Raw genomic sequence first — 26,385 nt, 5'->3', positions numbered from 1 at the left:
TTGGTAAACTGAAATAGAGGAAGATAATGAGATCTGCCAATGGCCGTTACTTAAATCATAGTAGGACCAAAACAAAGTTCAGGAGAACTATCTTCTAGCCTCCTGCTGCGAGTGTCCAAGAACCGTTTTCTGTAGGGACAGGGAGATGTTTCCAGTGTCAGGGAGCCAGCTACCCTAATGGGTTTGGGAACTTAGCATATTTTAATTTCTACCTCTGCCATGTGGTGAAATTGAATAGTGATCTACTGAGTTCCATCATTCTCAGTTCTATTGAAACTTGACTAAGCCTGCTTTCATTATTATTTAGAATTTTTGTGAAAGCATAAATATTCCTGGGACATCATAAAGCTTTAAATCATAAAGTTGATTTTTAATTTTCTAATCTAAAACAGCTTGAACACCTGAAGAGACTTAGCAATGATATTACATTATGTTGCATCTGATAAGATTCCTTCAGGAAACAGTCATACTATGATCTAAAATATTGTATGGTTTACCAAAGATAAGTAAATTGTATAGTCATCTTTCTCTTATTAGCTTCTTTGAAATAAACTAACATGTAATTGTTTGACTTTGAGAAAAAAGCAACTAATGTTTGATGGATGAGTGAATGAATGGTTGGATGAGCCATAACACAATCTCTCAGTGAATGTATGGGTGGATGAGCTATATCACAAGCTCTCAGAGGCTTCCTTTCATCCCTCACAATGTTTCAGCTCTAGTTGAATGCCACAAAACTTGAGTGTCTCCAGTAATAGTGGTGATGATCTGGAATAGCACTAAATCAAGCACAAATCATTCAAAAACTTCCTTTAACTAAGGTGTCTATTTCCTTCCCCATTTTACTAGAGCTGCCCATATATAATTCGATTGATTGATGGAAGCCTTACTTCTACTTCCTGCCTTTCCTCTGACAGGAGGTAAGAATAAGCAATGTAGTAGGCCCAAGGCCAAAAGCTGAGCTCAGGAGATCTCATTCACTGCCAGACTGGTCACCCACCTCAGAATAATTGACAGCTGATTAGAAGTGGTGCTGAAATGCAAATGTCATACAGCCTGGAGAGACCCGGCAAGGGAAATAGTGAGGAAAGAATTGTATAGTGGGAGAGTGTTGCTGGGGCAGACCTGACCTCCAGGCTTAATCTTACCACAGAGTCTTAATGAGTTCTCCCCACATTTCTGTTGTTTCCCCACCCTCTCACTTTCTTGAAAAACAACCCCTATTAACTGCTTACCTCCTAGGGAAGGATGCTAGCATAATATTGGGTGAACAGTTTTTTGAAGCTTTTGAAACTAGGGAGGTTAAAAAATCACAAAGCTAGAAATGACTAGCTTCAGGATCCCCAAAACTGGCTACTGAGCCATTTCTGTGCTATCAAATAAACTGTCAACCTAAAGTACCTGTCAGGTCTAGGCACCGGATCTCTGAGCTTCTCCGCTGTCCCCCCAACCCTTCTAGATTCCCTCCTCCACATACACATTCCAGTTATCAGCCAGCCTCACTAAGTCACCAAGACATCAGGTTCAAGTGATCGTTAGTCATTAGTTAAGCTGCCATAACGTCGCAGGTACTTTCTAGAAATGGCATAAATCTAGAAAAGAAAAAACAGTCTTGGGTGGAGTAGGTTTGAAGCTCACTGTAGGCACTCACAGTTTGATTCTTTTAAGTCTTTTCAGATTAAAAAAAAAAAAGTCTGAAGTAGACTGTGATTATTCTGGAATTTTCTCTCCATGACCTTGAAGGGCAAGTTTTGAGTTTATTCTACTGGGAACCTACTCTACAGAGAGTCCCCTGTAGTAGTGGGGAAAATAAAAGCAATAAATAAGACCTGAAGAGGATCACATGAGCCCAGGAGTTCAAGACCAGCCTGGGCAACTTGGCAAGACCCTATCTTTACGCAAAATTTAAAAATTAGCTGGGAATGGTAGTGCATCCCTGTGGTCTCAGCTACACAGGAGGCAGAGGTGGGAGGACTCCTTAAGCCCAGGAGGTCAAGACTGCAGTGAGCTGTGTTTATGCCTCCACACTCGTGGGTGACAGAGCAAGACCCTGTCTAAAAACAAAAACAAAAACAAAAACAAAAACAAAAAAAAACAAACCTGAGTTTTGTGCCCCATAAGATTTACAGCTAAATAAAGACAATAGATGTATATATGACTACACAGCGGCTGTGACACAGAATTTCCTTCAAATATGTGTAAGATCCTCTCAATATGCAATTCTTGGCTTTTTCTCTTCTACCTGCAAACCTGAACAGATGTCTGTCTGGTTGTTTTTTGTTGTTTTTTTGTTTTTTTTGTTTTTTTTTTGAGACAGAGTCATGCTCTGTGTCCCAAGCTGGAGTACAGTGGGGCAAGCTCAGCTCACTACAACCTCTGCCCCCCACGTTCAAGTGATTCTCTCACCTCAGCCTCCCAAGTAGCTGGGATTATAGGCATACACCCCCATGCCCAGATAATTTTATTATTTTTGTAGTTTTAGTAGAGACAGAGCTTTGCCATGTTGGCCAGGCTGTTCTTGAACTCCTGGCCTCAGGTGATTTGCCTGCCTCAGCCTCCCAAAGTGCTGGGATTATAGGCATGAGCCATGGTGTCTGGCCAAGATGTCTGTCTTGATCTCTGGAAGCCCTACGTTCTTTCAACCATCCAACCAAGCTCCACTTCTCTTTTGTAACTTTGCTTTTTCCTTAATGAGCCTTCCCCAAATCTATCTGTACCGTTTGTTCTAGCATCCCCCCTTCCCCCGGATATCTGTGTGTGTTATATGTATTTGGTGCACATATGTTGTCTGGTCCAGCTGGTAGCATTTAGATCAAGTAATCCACAGGCTGAAAAGGCAATGGGAAACCTCCTTATTTGAGATCACTACCACAGTCACATTAATCAAAGAGGCAAGAGAGCACAGGTTCTTGATTGTCCTTGTAGGTGGTTTGTCTCTGTTGTTAAAACAGGGTTCTGCATACATCCTGAGGTTCCTTCCTGCCTTACCAATATTGAATGCCAAAAAGGAGTCAACTGACTTGACCAGGTCTATATTTCTTTTCTGTCGCTCCAGGATTCTTCTACAGCCAGATGATTCCTTACAGATCTTGGCACCAGTGGAAGCAGATGTGGGTTTCTACACTTGCAATGCCACCAATGCCTTGGGATACGACTCTGTCTCCATTGCCGTCACATTAGCAGGTAACCCAAAAATCCCTGTTCTGTTCATTTCATAAACCTTTATTGAATAAGTGCCTATAGTGTGTCAAATAGGCCCAGAGATGCATAGATAAAGGAGACCCAGATCCCATCTTCAGGGAGTTTGTAATCTATAATTACAACAGCAGTGTAGTATGAGGTAGAATGAAGTGCTATAACTGATAACCAAATATATGCAAGGACAGTACATTTCTGCCAGGAGGTCTTAGAGTTGCAATGAGTGGAATTTTGATAAGAGACAGGGATATTTCATGCAGAAAGAATAATATGAGCAAAGGTGATGTGTGCAAATCAGTAGCATGTTGGAACATGAATTGTGAATTATAATCATTGAAGACTCTTTTGGATCCTGTCATCTCCTTGTTCCACCTGTTGCAAGAAAGACTACGACCCATAAATAATTGGAATTCTGTGGTCATGGCTTGAAGCAGGAGTGTTCCCCAGTACTTCTCTCTGAGTCTGCTTTATTTCATCCTCTTGCTCTAATGCACTGCCAACATTCCCCTTTATCCATTGAGGTTAGACAATACATTCTGCACAGGGTGACTTAAGAACATTGCAACTCAGAGTACCATGTCTCCCATAGTTGTGGTCTTGTAGTAAAAGACATGTAGAGCTTTTATAAAACCTCTTTGCATAGGACAAACCCATGCCTTTGAAACTGAAAGAGAACTTAGATACCAGCTGGACCGAGGCCCTTGTTTCTCAGAGGCCAGGCAACCCGAGGTCACACAGCTGCTCTGCTAGTGGCGGGGGAAGAAGGGAACTGGAGTCTCCTAACTCCCAGCTCATTGTTCTCCCTACTTCCCCACTGATCTGAGAAAATAGGATCCTTCCTCTCAGATCTGGCCCATCCAGTCTTTGTGGCTGTGTTGCATGTGTTTGTATTTATTCTTTTCAATTGCTGCTCTCATCAGATGATTCAGTAGATGCTAGAAAAGCCAACATCACCCCACACTGACTTCATCTGTCCCTGCCAGGATTATGTTGTCATACTGTACTCCAGTCACACATGCTACCCCCTTGCATATCTGTTTAGCAACAGTATTTCTGCCCCCATGACTTCAGGCTGATCTGGGAAGGGACCCTTAGCAGGCGGCTTTGCGGGGAAGATCAAAGTCAACAATGAAGAAGGCAATTTAAGGAGCCCTGGGCCGGATTAAAGACTGATATTATTAATGCCTATTTTTTGTGAATAAAACATTTGCTTTTCTTCTAATGTATTCCAGTTGCAATCTTTATTCCCCTCTTTATACAGAGTCCAGATGCTCAGCACCAATCTTGTTAAATCTCTCCTGCTATCCACCCTCCAACCTGCTTTAGCAAGGGCACTGCTGACATCTTTCCAGTTGCTGGCAGATAGTGGCTCTTGCAGGATTAATTCTCTTGTTTATATTAATCCAGATACGGTTCAGCTCTATCACAGACTAAATACCCTTTGTTCACCCGAATTTAATACGATTAATAGAAACCTGTCTGGAATTAAGCAAGGCAATTGTAACATCAGGCTTGCCTTCAGCTCTTTGAAGAGGGGTTATTGGAGGCTGCCAACAAGTTCAAAGCCAGGGAAGAGAGACAGAGCAGCCAAAGAGGCACCAGGGAAGGGGAGGAGAGGGGCTGCCTGGTGAAGTATGGCTACAGACACCACACCCAGGGCATAGGGAGCTGCATCCTTGCACCTTAGCTGCTAGGGTTTGTATAGGTCTGCTGGAAAATCTATCAAGCAGTCCCTCTAAAAACAAAGGCTCAAATGTACATTGCCTTAAGAATGTATTTGTACCCTTACCTGAGTTTATCATCCACACCTGTGCCAATGTCTACACTCACAGTGTTAGGTGGTTCACCAGCTCCTGTTGTGAGCACACCCTCTGCCACATATTGTGGAACCTACAGCAATAAATAAAACCTGTGTTTTGTGGTCCCTGATGCTTACAGAGGAGTGAAGGCAAGCAATGGATACCTGGCTACCTAGAATTGGGAGAAAGTTGCAATTTACTTCAAATGTATGCGTGGAGTTCCTGCTTAGTAGGTTATAAGATATAATCTGAACATAAATTAAATTGGAGGGGTGGGGGTGAATGAGTATCAGGCATTTCTAAGTTTTATTGCCAGTTATACTCCTTATTAGCTGTGTGATCTTGGACAAAGTATATAACCTCATTGAGTCTCTGTTCTCATCTGTAAAAATTTAACTAACATTATTTTACAGGGTTGTTGTGAGGTTAAGTAAGATTGCACATGTGAAAAAGCACTTAACCCAATGCCAGGCACATTGTTCATACTCAATAAATGTAAGCCTCCTTTCTTTCTCTAGCTCTTCTAGAGTGAAACAACCTGAAAACAATTCTAAGATGTGCAAACCATTATCCCAACTCTGCTTCCATGTATCTTTCAGTATGTGTCTTAACACTGAGATTTTTCAAGTATGAACTTAGAAACTGATTCAGTTCACTTGCAGTCAAATCCTCTTGATGAATCTCAGCACTACTATGTTTTTATGGAAACTGCAGGGGTTTTTTCCTGGACTTTAGTATTAATGTAGGCCAAAGAGGAAAAAAAAAAAAAACTTTGAGCCTCAAGATAATCAAGTGTCCCCATGATTTTATAAGGAAAGTATGGACTTGTGTGTTTCCAGTGTGCCTGCATTTACCAGATGCAGGGAAATTTGTTCATAATGATTCACAAAAGCAGGCATAGCATGGCAGTTAAAATCATGGGCTCCGGAGCCTTAGGGTCTAGGTCTGTATCCTGGCTCTGTCACTTCCTAAGTGTAACCTTGAGCAACGTCTTTATACTCACTGACTCAATTTCTTCATCTGGCAAGTGGTGCTAATAACAGCACCTGACGCAGAAAGTTCTCATGGAGATTAAATGCAATCATTCATAAAAAATGTTTATAATTGTGGCTGGCATGTAGCAGGCACTCAATATTTGTTAGCTATTATTATTGAGAGAATAATACATACAACAAAAGCCAACTTATGTTTACAGTGGGAGAGACTCCTTTTCAGGGACCAGGATGCTCACAAACCCTTTGTAGAGCAGCTCTCTGAATGTCTCAGTGTCAAATAGGGAAGCTAGATTAGCCATCTGGAAAGTACTTGGGGTGCCTGGATTCAGAGCAAGGGAGATGGCTTGTGATGAATATTTCACGTGGGCAACAGAGAGAGACGCCTGATGGGCTCTCCCTGGCCCACAGCAAGATGCCTGCCATTGAGTTTGCCCCATCCCGTGGATCCAGTGTCTTGCCAATTCTGCCTCTCAGATTCATTTCAGTTCTACTTCTTATTCTGTACACAAGTTTTCTTTGAACATGTAAACACCATTTAGTTTTAGACATAGAATACAGCCAAACCTTCCTTGCTCTGCCCTGTTTGGCCTATAAAATACTGTCTTTTGTGCCTTTTGCTCCTCTCTAAACTCTTCCATTATGTGCTGATTTTATCTTTAAGTCTCAGGGATTTGGGAGTACCTTGCAAGTGTCTCTCAGCATGGAGATGGCCAGTGTTTCCCTCCCTACCTCCCTGGAACAGCCCAGGGAACTCACAGCCATTTAGACCAAATGGCCCAAAATTCCTCTCTCTAAATTCACTTAGCTGGATGCCTGTTTCACTGCTCCAAGTGTAGATGAAAGTAGCTTAGGAGGGGAGGATTGCAGGGAGGAGATTATGGGAATGTCACCAAAATGTCACATACCTAACACTTTGAAGTATTAATTACTTTGTGTTCAGGAATAAACAGGGCTAGGTAAAGGAGAGTCTCTGATGTGTGCAGACATAAGCACAGAGATTGGAGAATCAACTTGGCTGTTAAATTCAGCAATCAGCCATCTTGCTCAGAAATCTTCCAAATCTGAATGGCCTAGGCAAAGTTTTGAAGGAAAGGAAGTAGTTTCCAGGTAAATTGCTTCAGTCTGGATCCGTGGAGTTTAGCTGTACTTACCAATGCAGATAAGGGCCTCTCCAGGTATGGAGCATTGGTGAGGTCATCGACAAAAGGGAAACATTTTTGGTTGTTATTGATTTGATAAGATCACAAAAGAGATACTGTAAGGCCTGCCTGACATCATCAATGGGAAATGAGAATAAGATGAGGGCTGAGGGATGAGTGTATCTTTCGTTGAAAGGAGAGAACACAGATGAGCTCATCTGACATTTTCACAGGAAGGGAGAGACAGAAAATATTTCTCCTTTCCTAGCATGTTTTTTTGCTCTTTATGAGTTGAATAACTGATACACATTGTGTCTAATAAAGAGATCACAGAAACCTCACTGGGAAAATAAAAATAAAAGGCAATCATTTTTTAAAATTCTTCTTCCTCTGTCCCTCCCCATCATGATTTAGTAGCTACAATAAAAGACAAGTGATTGTGTAAGCTTATCATAATGTAAGTCACTTCAAATTAGCATTTCTGAATTTTTCACCCAGCAGTTCTGTTAACAAAGGAGAGTTTTGCTTCATAAAGAGTTAGGCTCACAGAGGACCTAGTCAACAATACAAAGGCTAACAAAGGAAGATTTGCTCCCATGCACTAGATCAAAAGGAAAAGTGGCCCAGGCGCGGTGGCTCATGCCTGTAATCCCAGCACTTTGGGAGGCTGAGGCGGGCAGATGGCCTGAAGTCAGGAGTTTGAGACCAGCCTGGCCAACATGGCAAAACCCCATCTCTACTAAAAATATAAATGTTAGCCATGTGTGGTGGCAAGCGCCTGTAATCCCAGCTACTCAGAAGGCTGAGGCAGGAGAATCGCTTGAACCCGGGAGGTAGAGGTTGCAGTGAGCCAAGACCATGCCACTGTACTCCAGCCTGGGCAACAAGAGGAAAAGTCCATCTCAAAAAAAAAAAAAAAAAAAAAGGAAAAGTGGACAGGTTTGACTGTTCTCTGGGCCACATGGTAATAGCCACTGACTGATCTAAGCTGCCATCAAGGAGATTTCAATATCTGATAGAATACTGAATAGCTAAGACCCTTAAGTTTTTCTCAGTAAGTACAGATGTAGAGAATGCCCACCAAAGACCCCAAGCTTTTATAGAACTTACTTAAAACTGATGAGAGTATAGCAGGAGAATCTCACTGAGCTCCCCAGTTGACTAGAGGAAATAAAAAAGAAAGTATAAGTGGTCCAAGTTGGCACATCTCAGTCTCAAAAAAGCAATTCCAACATCTATTCAATGGAATGCAGGAAGGATGGTGGTTGGACAGGTGGTGGGATATACCACATCCTCGGTTAGTGGTTTCTAGAGAGGCCGCAGCATCACATGGCTGTACTAAGTATGGGGTCCCTTGGCTAGGACTCTGTAGTGGAACATGCGAAGAATTTGTGGCAGAACCACTTCTGGCCTTATTCTACTTAGAAGCCATCAACATCAATTAAATAATTAGAAGAGGTAATGGTAGTAATCTGAGCAACCTGACCCACTGACATTGGCAAAAAAAAATCTAAATATTGAAAGAGAATGGTAATGGAAACAAGGATATGAGAAGGAAGGCATGCAGCCTGGGAATGTCTGGGAAAAGGCAGTCTAAGCCCTACCTACTTCCTCAAGTGCTAAGGGCCCTGTAATATTTACGCTGAAGGCGTGCCAACTAAACAGAATTTCAAGGGCACAAAAATTCTAATTCCTTCTCATCTTTTATGCAAGGCAATTAATTAGTAGTCACAATGTTGACCCTAAAAAACAAAAACAGGCAAAATCAGGTTAAAACTATTTTTTCAGCTTTATTGAGATATAATGTACATATCATAAAATTCTTTGTGAATGTGCAATTTAGAGATTTATTTAGCAAACTTATATAGCTATGTAACCATTACTATAAAGTTCTTTACCTTTTTTGAACTTTTAGGTTCAGGGGTTGAATCTCCAGGTTTTTTATACAGGTAAACTCATGTCACGGAGATTTGTTGTACAGATTATTTCATCACCCAGGTACTCAGCCTAGTACCCAATAGCTATTTTTTCAGCTCCGCTCTCTCCTCCCACTCTCCACCCTCAAGTAAGCCCCAGTGTCTGTTGTTCCCCCTTCTTTGTGTTCATGAATTCTCATCATTTAGCTCCCACTTATAAGTGAGCACATGCAGTACTTGGTTTTCTGTTCCTGTATTAGTTTGCCTCCAGCTCCATCCATGTTCCTGCAAAAGACATGATCTTGTTCCTTTTTATGGCTGCATAGTATTCCATGATGTATATATACCATGTTTTCTTTAGCCAATCTGTCATTGATTGGCATTTAGGTTGGCTCCATGTCTTTGCTATTGTGAAGAGTGCTGCAGTGAACATTTGTGTGCGTGTGCCTTTATGATAGAATGATTTTATATTCCTCTGGGTATATACCTAATAATGGGTTCTTTACTTTTAACAGCTTTATGAAGGCATAATTAACATACCATACAACTCACCCACTTAAAGTATACAATTCAACAGCTTTTCATATATTCAGAGTTGTGGCCGGGTACAGTGACTCATGCCTGTAATCCCAGCACTTTGGGAGCCTGAGGTGGAAGAATCGCTTGATCCCCAGGAATTCAAGACCAGCCTGGGCAACAGAGAGAAATCCCATCTCTACAAAAATAAAAATCAACACAGGTGTGGTGGCACATACCTGTGGTCCCAGCTACATGGGAGGCTGAGGCAGGAGGATTGCTTGAGCCTAGGAGGTTGAGGCTGCAGTGAGCCAATACCACTGCACTCCAGCCTGAGTGCCAGAGTAAGACCCTGTCTCCAAAAACGAAAAAACAGGAGTTGTGCATCCATCACCACACTCAATTTTAGAACATTTTTATTATCCCTAAAATAAACTCCACACCTTAGCTACTACTCCCTAATCTTCCCATTTCTTTCAGCTCTATGCAACCACTAATATACTTTAAATCTCCATAAATCTACCTAATCTTGATATTTTGTATAATTAGAATCATACAGTATATGGTTCTTTATTTCTTCTTTCACTTAGCATAAAGTTTTCAAGATTTATCCATGTTGTAGCATTATTCTTGTTTATGGTAGAATAATATTCCATTGTATAGAATAGACCACATTTTATTTCTCCATTCATCAGGTGATGGGCATTTGGGATGTTTCTACTTTTTGGCTATTATGAATAAAGCTGCTATGAAGATTCACATACATGTTTTTATGTGGACATATTTTTTATTTCTCTTGGTTATACACACCTAGGAGTGAAATTTCTGGGTTGTTTGGCGCATTTATGTTTACTATTGAAGAAAGTGCCAACTATGTTTCAAAGAGACTGCACCATTTTACATTTCCACCAGCAATGTAGGATAGTTCAGTTTCTCCATATTCTCACCAACAGTTGTTTTCATCTATCATTTTTATTACAGCCAGCCTCATGAGCGTGAAGTAGTACTTTATTGTGATTTAAATTACATTTTAATATTGACTAATGATGTCAGGCATCTTATGTGTTTATGAGTCATTTATGTGTCTTCTTTGTTGTGGTGACAACTTTGGTGATGTAGAAGGTGTATATTGCCTGCGTATTTTCTGTTGCTGCCATAACAAATAACCACATACTTAGAGACTTAAAGCAATACAAATACCTTACAGTTCTGTAGGTCAGAAGTCTAATACAGTCTCATCAAGATGTCAACAGGCTTTATCCCTTTCCGAAGGCTCTAAAAGAGAATCCTTTTCCTCTCCATTTGAGTTGTTGGCAGAATTTAGTTCTGTGAAACTTAGGTCTATGGTCTGTGTTTTCTTGCTGGCTATAATCTGAGTGCCATTTCCAGCTTCTAGAAGCCACTGAATTCCTTGGCTCATGGTTTCCTTCCTCCATCTTCACAACCAGCAATGGAGGGCTGTTTTCATGTTGCCCAACTCTGATATTAAGAGCTCACATGATTAGACTGGGCCTACCTTGATAACTTAGAATAATCTCCCCATTTTAGGTTCAGCTGATTAGCAATGTTAATTCTTCCTTAGCCATGTCACAGGTTCCAGGGATTATGACATAAACATCTTGGAAGGTCATTATTCCGCCCACCTGTCTGAAGGGCACACCCTGTCTGAAGGGCACAGCTCATTTTCATCTGACTGTTATCCCCCAAAAATAAAAATTTAATGTTGCTAGACTTTCCCACGATTTTAGAGACACCAAACCAAAAAATGTTTAAAAACAACACTTTTTTTTAACTCACCATTTTTAACTGAACTAATTCAAATTTTTAAAAATCCTTTTTTGGCTAAACATGTCTGTGCTCTGAATATAGCCTTGAGGCTACCAATACCCCCTGGTTTGTATTCCATTTTCTATATTATCTGCTCATATATTACACCTCACTTTCCAGATAGAGTCAGAGTGTTATTCAAAGGGTAATCACAATTTATTTGATTAGATTATTCCAACAAAAACCATGTAATAATTTGGATGGAAGGGGAACAATTATTTTTTACTATTACTAAGAAGCCTGCTATAATAATAGAATAAGTAAGATTCTAGGGAAAGTTTTTGCCTCATTGCCAAATTTAGAAGCAGAATAGGACTATGAACCTCTTTCCTGTTATAAACAGAGGGATTTAAATAGCTGCTCTCTTGGGTCTCTTTTAGACCCAAGAGTTCTATGAATCTCTTGCATATATGATAATGAATGATAGCATTCTCTACCATGACTATCAACTCCCTTTATCTGAAATTCTGACGTTGAAAATTGACTCTGTTGTATTTTGGGGAATGGAAGACTAGATGGCAAAGAAGTAGTACAGCTTTTGTGATGAAGTCTTGGAAGAATAACAAATGAAAGGAAAATGTCTCAGAGAACTGGTGAAGACAAAGGGTACAGGGTAAATAGAGCTGACTATTGGTCAAATGCTGACTCAGGAGGCTGGAAATAGATGTAAAGGAGGCCTTGCAAGAAGGTCAGCAGGGAGTTAAAAACTCCTGCACTATAAAATGCAAAAGACATTGGGAAGGAAAACTAGACTAAGAAAAGATCTTGCAAGTTAATATAACTATTATTTGTAACTAAGCAACTCTTATGGGAATTGTCAGGTAGTGAGATCCAGAAAAGCTTCTGGCCAGCAAGGAATAGTAATGGAACATTAATATTCAGAATCCATTATTACTAATATCAGATGGATAAGATATTGTTGGTATTTATAAGGGTTTTCCTAGCTCATGCTGATTTTAGTCCCTCAAAGTTTATTTGACTCATGAGTCTTAAATTCTTCAACTGGAAATTTTCATTTCAGAGAAAATTTGAAGATTTAATTCCAGTGATCCTTGTGAGAAACCTGTGACAATTCTAGTATAAGCAGAGTCTAGCATTTCTTAAGACGTTTCTTTGATATACTCACTCTTTGTAAGGTATTGTTCATTGATTAAATCTGGATTAAATACAATTTTCTCAGTTTAGGGTATTAAAAATGTGTTAAATTTATAATACTTCATTGCTTTAAACTAAAATATTACCTTATACTGTACTCAAATATTGCTGTATACTCAAATATCTTAATTAGTACACATCACTGTTTTTTTGTGTGTTTTAAACTGATATTTGGATCTTCCATGGATATCACAACTGTTTTCTTGAACTCTAATGGGGGTCACCCAGGGAGTCAATCTGGCATATGTTGTTTCCTAGCATTTCTAGAAATGGGTACTTTTTGGAATCTTCAACAAGGCCAGCCATGGTGTGACTTTTAAGCTCTCTGCATCTGTCCAGATATTGTTACCAGTTTACAAAGAATCTGTTGTATTTAAATTATTTCTTCTAATTACACTGGAATTCTCAGAGTTGTTCAAAATAGAAGCAGTTTAGTTCTTTCTAACAAATGTGTTACCTCTCCTCTTACCTGTCTTCCTCTTTCTTTTCTTTAACGTTTTGCTTTCTGTGTTTTCTGTATTCATCAGAAGGTCCCAGCACTGCTCCGCACAGAGTTTTGCCATTGTGTTATAGCAGAGATAGTGCTGGTGATAGCTAGCATTTATTCAAACTTCCTGCTGTGCTAAGCCATTGTTCTTACAGCTTTGCATGCATCCATTTACTTACTCCTCTCAGCCACTGCAGAAGTAGAAAACTGAGGCACAGAAATTAAATAACTTGCCTAAGGGTACTTAGCTATACTATGCAGAGATGAGCTCGGGACACCTAACCTGTAGACAGCCCTTTCTCCTGCCCCTGCCCCTGCCCACTGCAGGCATCACTAGCTCGTCGTGTGTTTTTGCTCTTCAGCCCTTATGAATGTAACTCGGAATCCGTATCTGCACAGTACTCCAGGAAAACTCTGTCAGTCATTAGATTTGGCTTCAGGATCTCAAACCTGTTTGCTGTTTGTGGGCCCTTTCTGAAGCTCTCATGAAATCTCCAAACCTGCCAAATCTGCCCAGCCTGCGGCCCTTGTGTCTGTTGTTGCCCCGTTTCCATTTATCTTCCACAAGTCTCTCTTCTCCCTGAGAATGAATACACATGCACACCTCCTAGCCTAAACTGCCTTAGCCAAACAGAGAACCTAAGTCCTTGAAGTACAACTCATTTTTGATGGCAAAGACTAGGGGAAATTATTTTGAAGTATATTCGTGACTTACAATGTTAGAGGAATGGAAGGAAGACCCATTGGATCCATCCATTCAGAGTCAACAAACGTTCATTAAGCCTGGGTTAAATGGCACTTACTAACTGTTACAGAAAAACAAACCTATAAATATATGATGGGTAAAATATGATAGTTTATTTCTTGCTCACATAAAGTCTAAAAGAATTGCACAACAGAGTTTTTGTACTTTGGGCCAAGAAGTGGCACACTTCACGTCTGTTCATGTTCCATCTGCTAGAACTCAGTTCCATGCTCATAGCTAACTGCAAAAAGGCTGGAAAATTATCTAGCTGTGTGCACAGGAAGAAGAGGAAAAGGGTTTGGCTGATAGCAAGTCACTCTCTGCCGTGGCTTCTAAAATGGAAGGCAGCATGGCAGTTTAAACAAAGTTTCTATTAGGCAGAGGCCTGGGATTCAGCCCTGAGTAAACAGTACTTACAATGCTCTCTACTCTTGGCTTCATTCAAAAAACAAACTTTCCATCTCCTCTGGCTTCTCTCTCAATCACCTTTATATTAAGCCAAAGATATTTTTCAAACACATATGTTCAGATTTTTTCCCACTGAATTTTGATTTTACCCCAAATCACATAGGAGAGAGACCTGAGCCAGAGCCCAGACTATGTGCAAGAATGGATTTCTGAGCATTGCTCCAGGGGTTACTCATCTGTCCCTGCCTGTCTCTCCAGAGGTCCTCATCCTTCAGGATCAAAATGGTGCCTGGTTGGCTGAACACTTCTGTTTTAAAGGCATCACAAGGCCATGCTCCTTCCTTAATGGCCTTCACATCCTTGGATGCTGACGTACAAGTTTGAGCCATATGTCAGGCTCTCCTTTTGTGTAAGAGCTGCCCTCGTTTACTAGTGAGGCTCTGTTTCCCCTGTTACGTTACTTCTAACAGGAACTATAATCCAAAAGCTGTACTGTGGGTCCAATGAGGTCTGAAGGAACCGTGCAAAAATGATTCTTGTAATGCTTCTGTTTCTGTGTCTGACTATCTTGGAGGGGCTTCACTTCTCATATTGGGCCTGATAAATTGAAACGCTTGCCTTTATTTCTGTTTCCTTATTTTTTCTTCAATTTATACAGATACAAAACTTGGCATATTCTCCTTCTGTTTGTATGACTCTCATTCAGCTATAACACAAACAAATTTACAGATTAAATGAAAGAATGTAAACCCTATCAATTTCTATAAATTAACACTATTCTGTGAGCTGATGCTGACTTGCTAAAACTAAATGGCTGTTCACAAAGCATACATAGTACAGGCCGGGCGCGGTGGCTCACGCCTGAAATCCCAGCACTCTGGGAGGCCGAGGCGGGCGGATCACGAGGTCAGGAGATCGAGACCATCCTGGCTAACACGGTGAAACCCCGTCTCTACTAAAAAATACAAAAAATTAGCCGGGCGCAGTGGCAGGCGCCTGTAGTCCCAGCTACTCGGGAGCCTGAGGCAGGAGAACCGGCGTGAACCCGGGAGGCGGAGCTTGCAGTGAGCCGAGATCGCACCACTGCACTCCAGCCAGGGCGACAGAGCGAGACTCTGTCTCAAAAAAAAAAAAAAAGCATACATAGTACTGACTGCTGAGGCGCGGCGCATTCAGTGGAGGGCTCAGTAATGCTGACTTAGCTCTCAGCACCTTTTTCTGTTTTTCCTATTCTGAAAGCCCTTTTGGTACAGCGTGCCATGGCTTTTGTTATCTTAACACAAATGTATAATTTATCATTTCACTCCTTCTCTGCATCTATGTTTTTTTCTCCTTAGTTAACTTCTATGGTTAAACTAGTACTAGTTAATATCAATGTGATTGTAATCGTGTCCACAAACACAGGTACTGGCAATCACATGGCAGTCATCACACAGCAGTAATCTATTAGTAGGTGATCAACCAGGTGATCTAAAGTAGGCTTATGTTGATTTTTTTTAAGTTGGCCACTAAAATAACAGCTCCAGCTTGAAAAATTGTAATAGAGATCTAGTGGTGTCTCAAAAGATATCTCTCACCAGGAAGAAGAGGAACCAGTTAAAGAAAAACTAAAAGAGTACAATGTATTGAATATCAAACCTGCCTCCATAACAGAATCATCTAGGAACTTGTTTAAAATAGAGATTACAGCTTCTATCCTGTCACCTGAGATTCAGATTTAGTAGTTCTGAAGTGGGACTCAAAATAGATGCTAACGTTTTTCTAATAGGTGTAAGAGGGTCAATTGATTAAGCAACATTATTTTCATTAAAATCTCTATGATTATAAATACTTGGATAACTTTGTGCTTTGTCTTAACAATGCATCATGAAAGTAATAAGAATGTATAAGAAGTAGCCTGTGCTAACAACAGTGCTCCTCCTGACAAGAAAAAAAGGCCATTACTTTCCAGCAAAAACTCAATATAATTAATTAAGGGCTGGATTTCATTCAGTAACATTTGAATTTTATAGCTATACACTTGCAGCTATAAAAAACCACCTTTATTATTAAAATTCCTGTAGGAAAAATAACTTGGTAATTGTGACTCTAAAGCTCTCTGGTCCCTAACCTCATTTTCCCCACGGGCACAGTTGTTTTTATAACACAGTAGAGCAACTCTTGTATTATAGCAGGACAGATTATATTTTAAACAAGTGCCCTGGGAATTCTGAGGCAGCCAGTCCACAGACAAAGATTTGGGACTACCTATCACAAGCACCAGACTTTAGGTCAAAGATCTGGGCTCCAGTTCAGCCCTATAACTTGCTAGTTCTTTTGCCTTGGACAAACCATGGGGCCTTTCTGAGTCTGAGTTCTTTGTGTATGTAAAAGATAGTACTGTTGTTTCTGCCTCTCAGGGTTGTTATCCAAAAAATCCAGATAATGCACATAGCACACCATATAAACACATATTTTCACTTAACAGATACTTATTGAGAATCTACTAGGCGCCAGGCCTAGGTGATAGAAATAAAGAAGACAAGAGAGATGTGATCTCTGATGTTATCAAAATTACATAATGAAGTAGCAGGGGCTGGGGGGAGATACACAAATATAGAAGATAAATTCTGTTAGTTCTAGTGCTTATGAAAAAAGTAAAGTTGGCCCCATCTAAAGTATACATCTCTTCACCTCCATACCACACACAGGGATGCATGCTTTATATGGAGTGGTTAGAAAAGGCCTCACTAGGAGGTGTTATTTGCACAGAGACCTGAACGACCAGAAGAGAGCTGTGCAGAAGTCTGTAGGTGGAAGATGTCAGGGACAGGGAATGGCCAGGGCTGATGTGCTGCTGTGTTGGAGGAAAGGAAGCCCAGTGTGCTGGAGCACTGTGATTGATGGGGAGTGTGGGCTAAGTGAGGTAGGTGATATAGACCACTGGGTCTTAATGTACAGGGGACGGTTGGTCATGAAAAGGAGCTTGAGGCCGGGCATGGTGGCTCACTCCTGTAATCCCAGCACTTTGGGAGGCCAAAGCAGGTGGATCACCTGAGGTCAGGAGTTCGAGACCAGCCTGACCAATATGGTGAAACTCCGTTTCTATTAAAAATACAAAATTAGCTGTGTGTGGTGGTGCATGCCTGTAATCTCAGCTACTCGGGAGACTGAGGCAGGAGAATTACTTGAACCCAGGAGGCAGAGGTTGCAGTGAGCTGAGACCCCCCCATTGCACTCCAGCCTGGGCAACAAGAGCAAAACTCCATCTCAAAAACAAAAAAAGAAAAGAAAAAGAGCTTGAAGTTTTGTTTTAATTGTACTGAAAAGGGACTGGAAAGTTTAAGCAGAAAAGTTGTATGGTTTGATTCATGTTTTAGCAAGATCACGCTGGCTGCCATAAAACTGTAGTGAGGGAAGAGTGAAAGTCAGAAGACCAGTTAGTCTGTATAGTAGTCCAGCCAGAGATTATGGTAGCATTCGATCATAGCAACAGAGATGCTGGTGAGATGTAGGGGTAGATTTGGAGTCAGAGCTGGGTAGCTCTAACTCTGAGTAGGGAGGTGAGGTCATGTATACCAGTGCTAATTCAGTATCATTCCAACTGCTTCCTCCCATTGTGGCCATACATTTACTATGCTCAACAATCATTATAGTACTAAATCACTCATCAGATGATACATAATCTCAAATGTATGGAATATAAGTTGTATAAGGAAAAAGGCCCCTGAACAGTCAAAATAGAGCCTATGCATGCATTCCAAGGTGAGCTTCTCAGAACATTATTCAAGTTTCTGCCCTTGAACACAGTTCTGATGAGCTTAATTACCTATGCCTAGAAGGCAAATAAAATGGCAAAGAAGAAAGAGGGATAGCTTCTATTATGAGGCTGTGGGGCGGTGCAAACAGGAATACAGGATAAATAGATGTGGGAGAAAACAAAAAATATAAAAAGCAAGTATAAGACTCCAAAGGGCATTTCTGAATTAAGGTTTTCTTCACATTTAATGAAAGCAGAGAAGAGTGAATATCACTATAGAATATCCTGCCTGTAACATGGTTAAAACAAAATTAAATCCACTTAACTTACAGAAGGTTAAGCTTGGGTTATATGAATATGATCTCATGTGGACCCTACTTCCCCAAGGTGTTCAATGAATGAGTCTTTTCATTGTATTTTGTAGTCATGTGCATGAAGTTCTGTATTTTATTCCCAGCTGATAAAGGCCTATTAAAACACAATGTACACAGGACTTTGACTTCTGGAAAGATGGCATAGTTACACTTTTCCCTATTCTTACTGCTAAGTACCACTAAAGGCCCTGTACATTATATATAAAACACACATAAGGAGACTAAAAAGTAAAGGGAAGAAAGCCAACTGACCAAAGACCTTCGAAATCAAACTGTAAATTTGTTGGGTTTTCTTTTTGCCTCATAAATCACAAACTTGGAGTTCAAGAAGCTGGCTACTGGTAAACACCAATGAGTACCAAAAAAAAAAAAAAAAAAACACCAGCTAGAAACCTTCTCTCTCTAACAAGAGGACTAGGAAAGGGGAAGCATAGCAAGACAGAAAACCTTTAGAAAATTCTACTCTATGCTAGCCAAATGCCACCGAAAACAGTGTGTCCACCACTACCTACACCAGCAAAGGCTGAGCAGGGAGCCTAGATTCCCCACCAGCCAGCCTCAAATGAGGTGCCCCCTAACCCTCATGGAGGGGAGTATCAGAGATTTTCAGTCCTCGTTCATTACACCTACCAGAGTGTAATGTGGAGACCACATGGGGAGCCTGGAGTTCCACCTTCAACCTGCAGTGCCCACCTTCCCCTCCCCACTGGGGTGGTGTAGAGGAGGTCTCCTGGAGAGTGAGGACTTGTACCACCTGCCCAAGGTGAGGAGGCTCCTCCCACAGCTGTGTAGTGGGGACTATGTGGGGATCCAGAACTCCCACTCCTGCCCAGCAGTAATGAGGAGTCCCACACTTGGGTAACAAAAGAGGCCAAGTGGAGAACTTGGACTTAACCTGCACTGGGTAGTAACAAGGAGGCATCTCCCTGCTCCCATGCCTGAGTGGTTTTATAGAAAGCAGCTAAAACAGAAGGTTTACATAAGATCCAGAGTCTCATAACTAAAAAAATATACAGGCTTCAATCGAAACCTAGACATCATGAAAAAACCCACCTTCACCACCCTTATTCATTGTAGTGCTAGAACTTCTACCCAGTGCAGTAATGGAAGAAAAGGAAATAAAAGGCATAGAGACTGGAAACAAAGAAATACAACTTGTCCCTATTTGCAGATGAAATGATTGTCTTTATAGACAATCAAAAGAAAACCAAAATAATTAGGTTAATGTAACAAAATATAACAGGACTTGTATCTCAGAAACAACAAAACTCTGATGAAAGAAATTAAAGAAGATCTAACTTAAACAAGATAAATAGACATATTTATCATGGATTGGAAAACACAACAAAGTCAAGATATCATTTCTTTCCTAATATACATGTTTAATCTAATTCCTGTCATAATCTTACTAATATTTTATACATGTAGAGAAGATTATTCTAAAATGTATATGAAAAAGCAAAGGAACTAGAATAGCAAAGAGGCAGGAGAAATCAGCCAACCTAATTTCAGAATTAGTTATATAGGTACAATAAATAATATTGTGTGATATTGGTAGAGGGACAGACACATAGATCAGTGGAACAGAATAGAGAACTCAGAAACAGATCTACACAACTGTGCCCAACTAATTTTGACAAAAGTGCAAAAGCAATTCAATGTAGGAAATATAACCAATAAGTGGTGAGAGAGCAATTAGACATCCATAGTCAAAAAATAAATGGGCTTTGACCTCTTATCTAAATGTGACCTCTCACATCTTAAAAATTAACTCAAAATATATCACAGACTTAAAGGTAAAATGTAAAACTATAAAACATTTAGAAAAAAATAGGAAAAATCATCAGGACCTAGATCTAAGTAAATAGTTATTAAACTTGCTATCAAAAGCATAATCCTGTTTTTGCTTTTGTTGCCTATGTTTTTGGGATCTTATCTAAAAAACTGCTGCCCAGACTAATGTCATGAAGTGTTTCCTCTATGTTTTTTCCTAGTAGTTTTATCATTTTGGGTCTTACGTTTAAATCTTTGATCCATTTTTAATTTTTATGTAGTAAGAACTAGGAGTCTAGCTTCAGTTTTCCCAGCACCGTTTATTGAGGAGACTGTCCTTTCTCTGTTCTGTGTTCTTGGCACTTTTGTTGAAAACGAGTTGGCTGTAAGTATGTGGTTTCATTTCGGAGTTCTCTATTCTGTTCCATGGGTTTATGTGTCTATTTTTATGGCAATACCATGCTGTTTGGGTTACTGTAGCATTATAGTATATTTTAAAATTAGGTGGTGTGATGCTTCCAGCTATGTACTTTTTTTTTTTTTTTTTTTTTTGAGATGGAGTCTCTGTCACCAGGCTGGAGTGCAGTGGCACAATCTCAGCTTACTGCAAACTCTGCCTCTTGGGTTCAAGTGATTGTCCTGCCTCAGCTTCCCAAGTAGCTGGGAGTACAGGCTGTGCCACCATGCCCAGCTAATTTTTCTATTTTTAGTAGAGATGGGGTTTCACCATGTTGGCCACAATGGTCTCAGTCTCTTGACCACATGACCCGCCGCCTCAGCCTCCCAAAGTGCTGGGATTACAGGCATGAGCCACCACACCCGGCCCCCAACTTTGTACTTTTCACTCAAGGTTTCTTTGGCTATTTGGGGTATTTTATGGTTACAGACAAATTTTAAGATTGTTCTTTCTATTTTTGTAAAGAGTGTCATTTGTATTTTCACAGGGATTGCACTGAATCTGTAAATTGCTTTGTACAGTATGGACATTTGAACAATATTAATCCTTCCAATCCATGAGCATGGGATATCTTTACATTTATTTGTGTCCTTTTCAATTTCTTTCATCAATGTTTTATACTTTTCAGTGTAGACATATTTCACCTCCTTGGTTAAATTTGTTCCTAAGGGGTTTTTTGTAGCTATTGTAAATGGGATTGTTTCCTTGATTATTTTCAGGTAGTTTACTATTATTATATAAAAACACTACAGATTTTTGTTTGTTGATTTTAAATCCTGCAACTTTACTGAATTTGTTTGTTCTAACAATTTTTTAGTAAAGTTGTAGGGTTTTCTGTATATGAGATCATGCCATCAGCAAACAAGGACAGTTTAACTTTTTCCTTTCCAATTTGAATGCCCTTTTTATGGTTCTCTTAACTAATTGGTTTGGCTAAGACTTGCAGTACTATGTTGAAGAAAAGTGGTGAACATGGATATTCTTGTCTGGTTCCAGATCTAAGAGGAAAAAATTTCAGTTATTCCCCATTCAGTATTATGTTAGCTGTGGATTTGTCATATATGGCCTTTATATTCCTGAAGCCTTCTCAACCTAATTTGTTATGAGTTTTTGTCGTGAATGGATGTTGAATTTTGTCAAAAGCTTTTTCTACATCTATTGTCTTTCTTATAATAGCCATTCTAACTGGGGTGAGATGATACCTCATTGTGGTTTTGGTTTGGATTTCCCTGAAGATTAGTGATGTTGAGCATATAGTTTTTGTCCTTCATTCTGTTCATGTGATATATCACATTTGTTGATCTGCATGTGTTGAACCATCCTTGTGTCTGTAGGATGAAACTTCTTCATGGTGAACAATCTTTTTAATGTGCTGTTGAATTTGGTTTGCTAGTATATTGTTAAGGATTTTTATATACATGTTCTTCAGGGATCTTAGCCTGTAGCTTCCTTTTTGTTATTGTGTCCTTGTTGGTTACATCAAACTGAAAAGCTTCTGCACAGCAAAGGAAACAACAGAATAAAAAGACAATGTACAGAATGAGATAAAATATTTGCAAACTCTTTATCTGGCAAGGGATTAATATTCAGAATACGTAAGGAACTCCGACAACTCAACAACAACAAAAAATAATTTTCAAAAATGGACAAAAGATAAAAAAGAACAGGATCAAATTCTTTGTAGGAACATGGATGGAGCTGGAGGCCATTACCCTTAGCAAACTAACGCAAGAACAGAAAACCAAATACTGCATGTTCTCACCTATAACTGGGAGCTAAATGATGAGAACACATGGACACAGAGGGAAACAACAGATGCTAGGGCCTGGTGGAGGGCAGGAGGAGGGAGAGGATCAGGAAAAATAACTATCGAGTACTAGGTTTAATACCTGGCTGATGAAATAATCTGTACAACAAACCCCCATGACACAAGGTTACCTATGTAACAACCCTGCATATGTGCCCCTAACTTAATTAGTTAATTAATAAGGGCAAAAGACCTGAATAGACGTTTCTCAAAAGAATACATACAAATGGCCAACAGGCATATGAAAAAATGCTCAACATCACTAATCTTCAGAGAAATGTAAACCAAAACCAAAATGTGATATCACCTTACCTCTATTAGAATGGGTACTATCAAAAAGACAAAAAATAGCAAATACTGGCGCAGATGTGGAGAAGAGAGAATTCTTATACATTGTTAATGGGAATGTAAATTAGTATAGCCATTATGGAAAACAGCTTAGATGTTCCTCAAAAAATTAAAACTAGAACTACCATATGATCCAGCAGTCCTACTCCTGGGTATATATGCAAAGGAAATGAAAACAGTAATCAAAGAGATATCTGCACTCCAATATTTACTGCAGCACTATTCACAATATCCAAGATATAGAATCAATCCAAGTGTCCATCAACAGATGAATGGATAAAGAAAATATGGTATATATGTACAGTGGAATACTTTTCCACCATTAAAAAAAAAAAAGAAAAAGAATGAGGCCAGGCGTGGTAGCTCATGCCTGTAATCCCAGCCCTTTGAGAGGCTGAGGTGGGTGGATCACTTGAGCCCAGCCAGGAGTTTGAAACTAGCCTGGGCAACACTGGGAAACCCTGTATCTACAAAAAAATACAAAAAATACACAAAAAAAAATTCTATCCAGGTGTGATGGTATACACCTGTAGTTTCAGCTACCCAGGAGGCTTAGGTGGAAGGATCACTTGAGCTTGGGAGGCAGAGGCTGCAGTGAGCCAACATCACACCACTGCCCTCCAGCCTGGATGCCAAAGCAAGACCAACCCTGTCTCAAAAAAAAAAAAAAAAAGAGAGAGAAAAAAAAAAAGAAATCCTGTTATTTGCAGCAACATGGATAAACCCGGAGGTTATTATGTTAAGTGAAATAAGCCAGGCCAGAAAGACAAACTTTTCTTTTTATGGATCATGCTTTTCAAAATTTTTTCATTGACACATAATAATTGTACATATTTATGGGGAACAGTGTGATTTTTTTGGATACATGTATACATTGTATAAAAATCAAATTAGGGTATTTAGTGTATCCATCACTTCTTACATTTATCATTTCTTTGTGGTCAGGACATTCAAAATCCTTTCTCCTAGATATTTTGAAATATACACATAGTCACCCTACTGTGCAATATAATACCAGAACTTATTCCTCCTATGTAACTATAACTTTGTGCCTCTTGACCAATCTCTCGCTATCTTCCTCTCCCCGCTCCCTTCCCCAGTCTCTGTTAACCACTATGCTACTCTCTACTTCTATAAGATCAACTTCTTTAGATTCTACATATAAGTGAGATAATGCAGTATTTCTCTTTCTGTATCATTTCTTTTTTGAGACAGAGTCTCGCCCTGGAGTGCAGTGGTGTGATCTCGGCTCATTGCACCTTCCACATCCCAGGTTCAAGTGATTCTCATCCCTCAGCCTCCTAAGTAGCTGGGATTACAGGTGCATGCCACCACACCCGGTTAATTTTTGTATTTTTAGTAGAGACGGGATTTCACCATGTTGGCCAGGCTAGTCTCAAACTCCTGGCCTCAAGTGATCGACCCACCTCAGCCTCCCAAAGTGCTGGGACTACAGGCATGAGCCACTGCACCCAGCACTCTCTATTATTTCTTATAACTGCATGTGAGTCTACAATTACCTTAAAGTGAAAAAATTTAATTTTAAAAAAGGTCCCTGTAAAACATGATGTCGAGGGTTATTTGTTAATTTAATGATTAGAATGCATAAATCATCTCAATTTGTATAACATGCTCTGTCTTCAAACTCTTCAACCCTTGGTCTTTTACTGACAACACTGCAGTAGGTAGGTAGGTAGATGCTTTTATACTGTGCGCTTGCAATTTTTCAAGAGAAAACATAGTTAGTGGCAAAAGTCTGGGTAGACCAGCCATGCATTGGTGGTTAGCCCATATTTCAAAGGAGTGCCCCAATTTCCACAGTGACCACCAAGTAACATCTCATATTCTTTCTTATCTTCAGGAAAGCCACTAGTGAAAACGTCACGAATGACAGTGATCAACACGGAGAAGCCTGCAGTCACAGTCGATATAGGAAGCACCATCAAAACAGTGCAGGGAGTGAATGTGACAATTAACTGCCAGGTTGCAGGTGAGAAATTCATGTTCATTTGTTCACACGTTAATGGAGCCCTGTGCTAGGTTGGGGATACAAAGACAAATTAGACACAAATTCTACTCTCAGGGATATAGTGCTAGTAGGAAAGCCAAAGCATGAACCTCAGTCGCTCTGAAAGTAGAAAGTGCTACAGAAATTTAGAGGAAGAAAGATTAATTCTGACTGGGACAGATAGGTAAAATTGATCTTTTTATGTGTATGTTTTTCTTTAATCTTAGCCTTCCATACAGATAGAATGTGAACATGCAAAGATAGGGGCAAGGAGTTCCAAGTGGACAAAGGAGAGTGATAAATTCATGGAAGTAGAAAATCCTCTAGGCTGTAGAGAGAACTGTGTGAGCTTTAGTCTGGGTGGAGCCCAGAGTGCAGAAATGCAGGTGGGAAGTGACATTAAAGAGCCATGCTTCCAAAAGACAAAGCCACCAGCATTGAAGAAAATGGATTGAAGAAGGGAAATACTAGGACAGAAAGGCCAAGTAAGACCCATCACTGTAGTTTAGAGGAGAAGTCATGGAGGCCTGAACTCAGGGCAATGAGGATGGGAAGGTAAGGACTGGATGGACATGAGAAAGATGGCAAGAGGTAAGACCAACAGCAGCGTGGAGCTTGCTCGAATCAGAAGTGGGCAGGAGTTATTAGAGAAGATAGCCAGTGGAGTTCTGATACAGGCATTGCCCTCAGGTGGGCCTTGCAAACTCAGAGGTCAACAGGGACCAGGAAGGCACAGTGAAGCAAGGAGTAGTAGACAAGAGGGGGTGGTAATATGCTCTGTATAAAAATATTTACCTTCAATTAAAAGACAGAAAACACCTACATATAGTAGAATGAGGCCCAGCTACTATTTTTCCCTTCATGTAGACCATTCATTTGTCATGTGTACCCTAGGGATTTCACTGCCACAATGGGATGAAGAAATGAATGGTTCTTGTGCCATTGGGCAACTAGTCTTCTGATTGCTGTCCTCATCAGATATACCCCACAGTGGCATGGCCACACCAAACCCAGGTTCCCCGATCATACCCTGTCTGCAGAGTAGATAGGCAGTGGCACCCCATGCTTTGGTGGTTTCTTCATCTTAGATCTTCATCATATGAAGGTTTACCTCAATTTGTTACTTATAAGACATGAAAACCCATTTTAGAGTAAGTAGGAGGAATATCTTAACCTAGGGCTTACTGTTTCCAAATAACAGCCAAGTCTGATTTTCTCTGAAATATTCTGATAGCTTTAGGATATCTGAAATATGGCCAGACCTGGTGGCTCACGCCTGTAATCTCAGCACTTTGGGAAGCTGAGGTGGGCAGATTACTTGAGCCCTGGAGTTGAAGACCAGCCTAGGCAACATGGCAAAACCTTGTCTCTACAAAAAAATACAAAAATTAGCCATGTGTGGTGGCGCATGCCTGTAGTCTCAGCTGAGGGAGGCTGAGATGGGAGGATCGTTTGAGCCCAGAGGTCAAGGCTGCAGTGAGCCATGGGCATGCCACAGCACTCCAGCCTGGGTGACAGAGCGAGACCCTATCTCAAAAAAAAAAATTAGGACATCTGAAATATAAATATATCTTTGTAAGTGTGCATTAGCTTTGCCTTTGTAAAGCTTCTCATGGCCTTTGTGATGCTTCCCTTCCAGCCTCATCAGTGAAATCTAGAACCAAGTCCCTTCAGCCCCTGTACTCCTAGATAGG

General features: G+C 40.2%; 1 protein-coding gene and 1 long non-coding RNA gene across 4 annotated transcripts in view; one reads left to right on the top strand and one right to left on the bottom strand.

Moving 5' to 3' along the window:
• LOC129136019 (uncharacterized) overlaps positions 1-11,154 on the bottom strand; it is a 35,030-nt gene extending 23,876 nt beyond the window's left edge. The window contains exons 1-2 of the long non-coding RNA XR_010148968.1: positions 10,764-11,154; positions 8,242-8,292 (exon numbers count right to left, since the gene is read on the bottom strand). This is a non-coding gene — a long non-coding RNA (uncharacterized LOC129136019). The remainder of the gene's footprint in view (positions 1-8,241; positions 8,293-10,763) is intronic.
• Positions 1-26,385, top strand: part of ADAMTSL1 (ADAMTS like 1) — a 1,017,570-nt gene that overhangs the window by 896,045 nt on the left and 95,140 nt on the right. For all 3 annotated transcript variants that reach the window (XM_016960664.3, XM_016960663.4, XM_003312011.6), the window contains 2 exons: positions 3,056-3,183; positions 24,545-24,673. In XM_016960664.3, coding sequence (XP_016816153.2) covers positions 3,056-3,183; positions 24,545-24,673 — 257 coding nt within the window. The remainder of the gene's footprint in view (positions 1-3,055; positions 3,184-24,544; positions 24,674-26,385) is intronic.

This window comes from Pan troglodytes, chromosome 11 (genome assembly GCF_028858775.2).
Source record: "Pan troglodytes isolate AG18354 chromosome 11, NHGRI_mPanTro3-v2.0_pri, whole genome shotgun sequence".
NCBI classification, from domain to species: domain Eukaryota; kingdom Metazoa; phylum Chordata; class Mammalia; order Primates; family Hominidae; genus Pan; species Pan troglodytes.
Note: the sequence above shows the minus strand (reverse complement) of the source record. Positions and strands in the feature narration are given on the sequence as shown.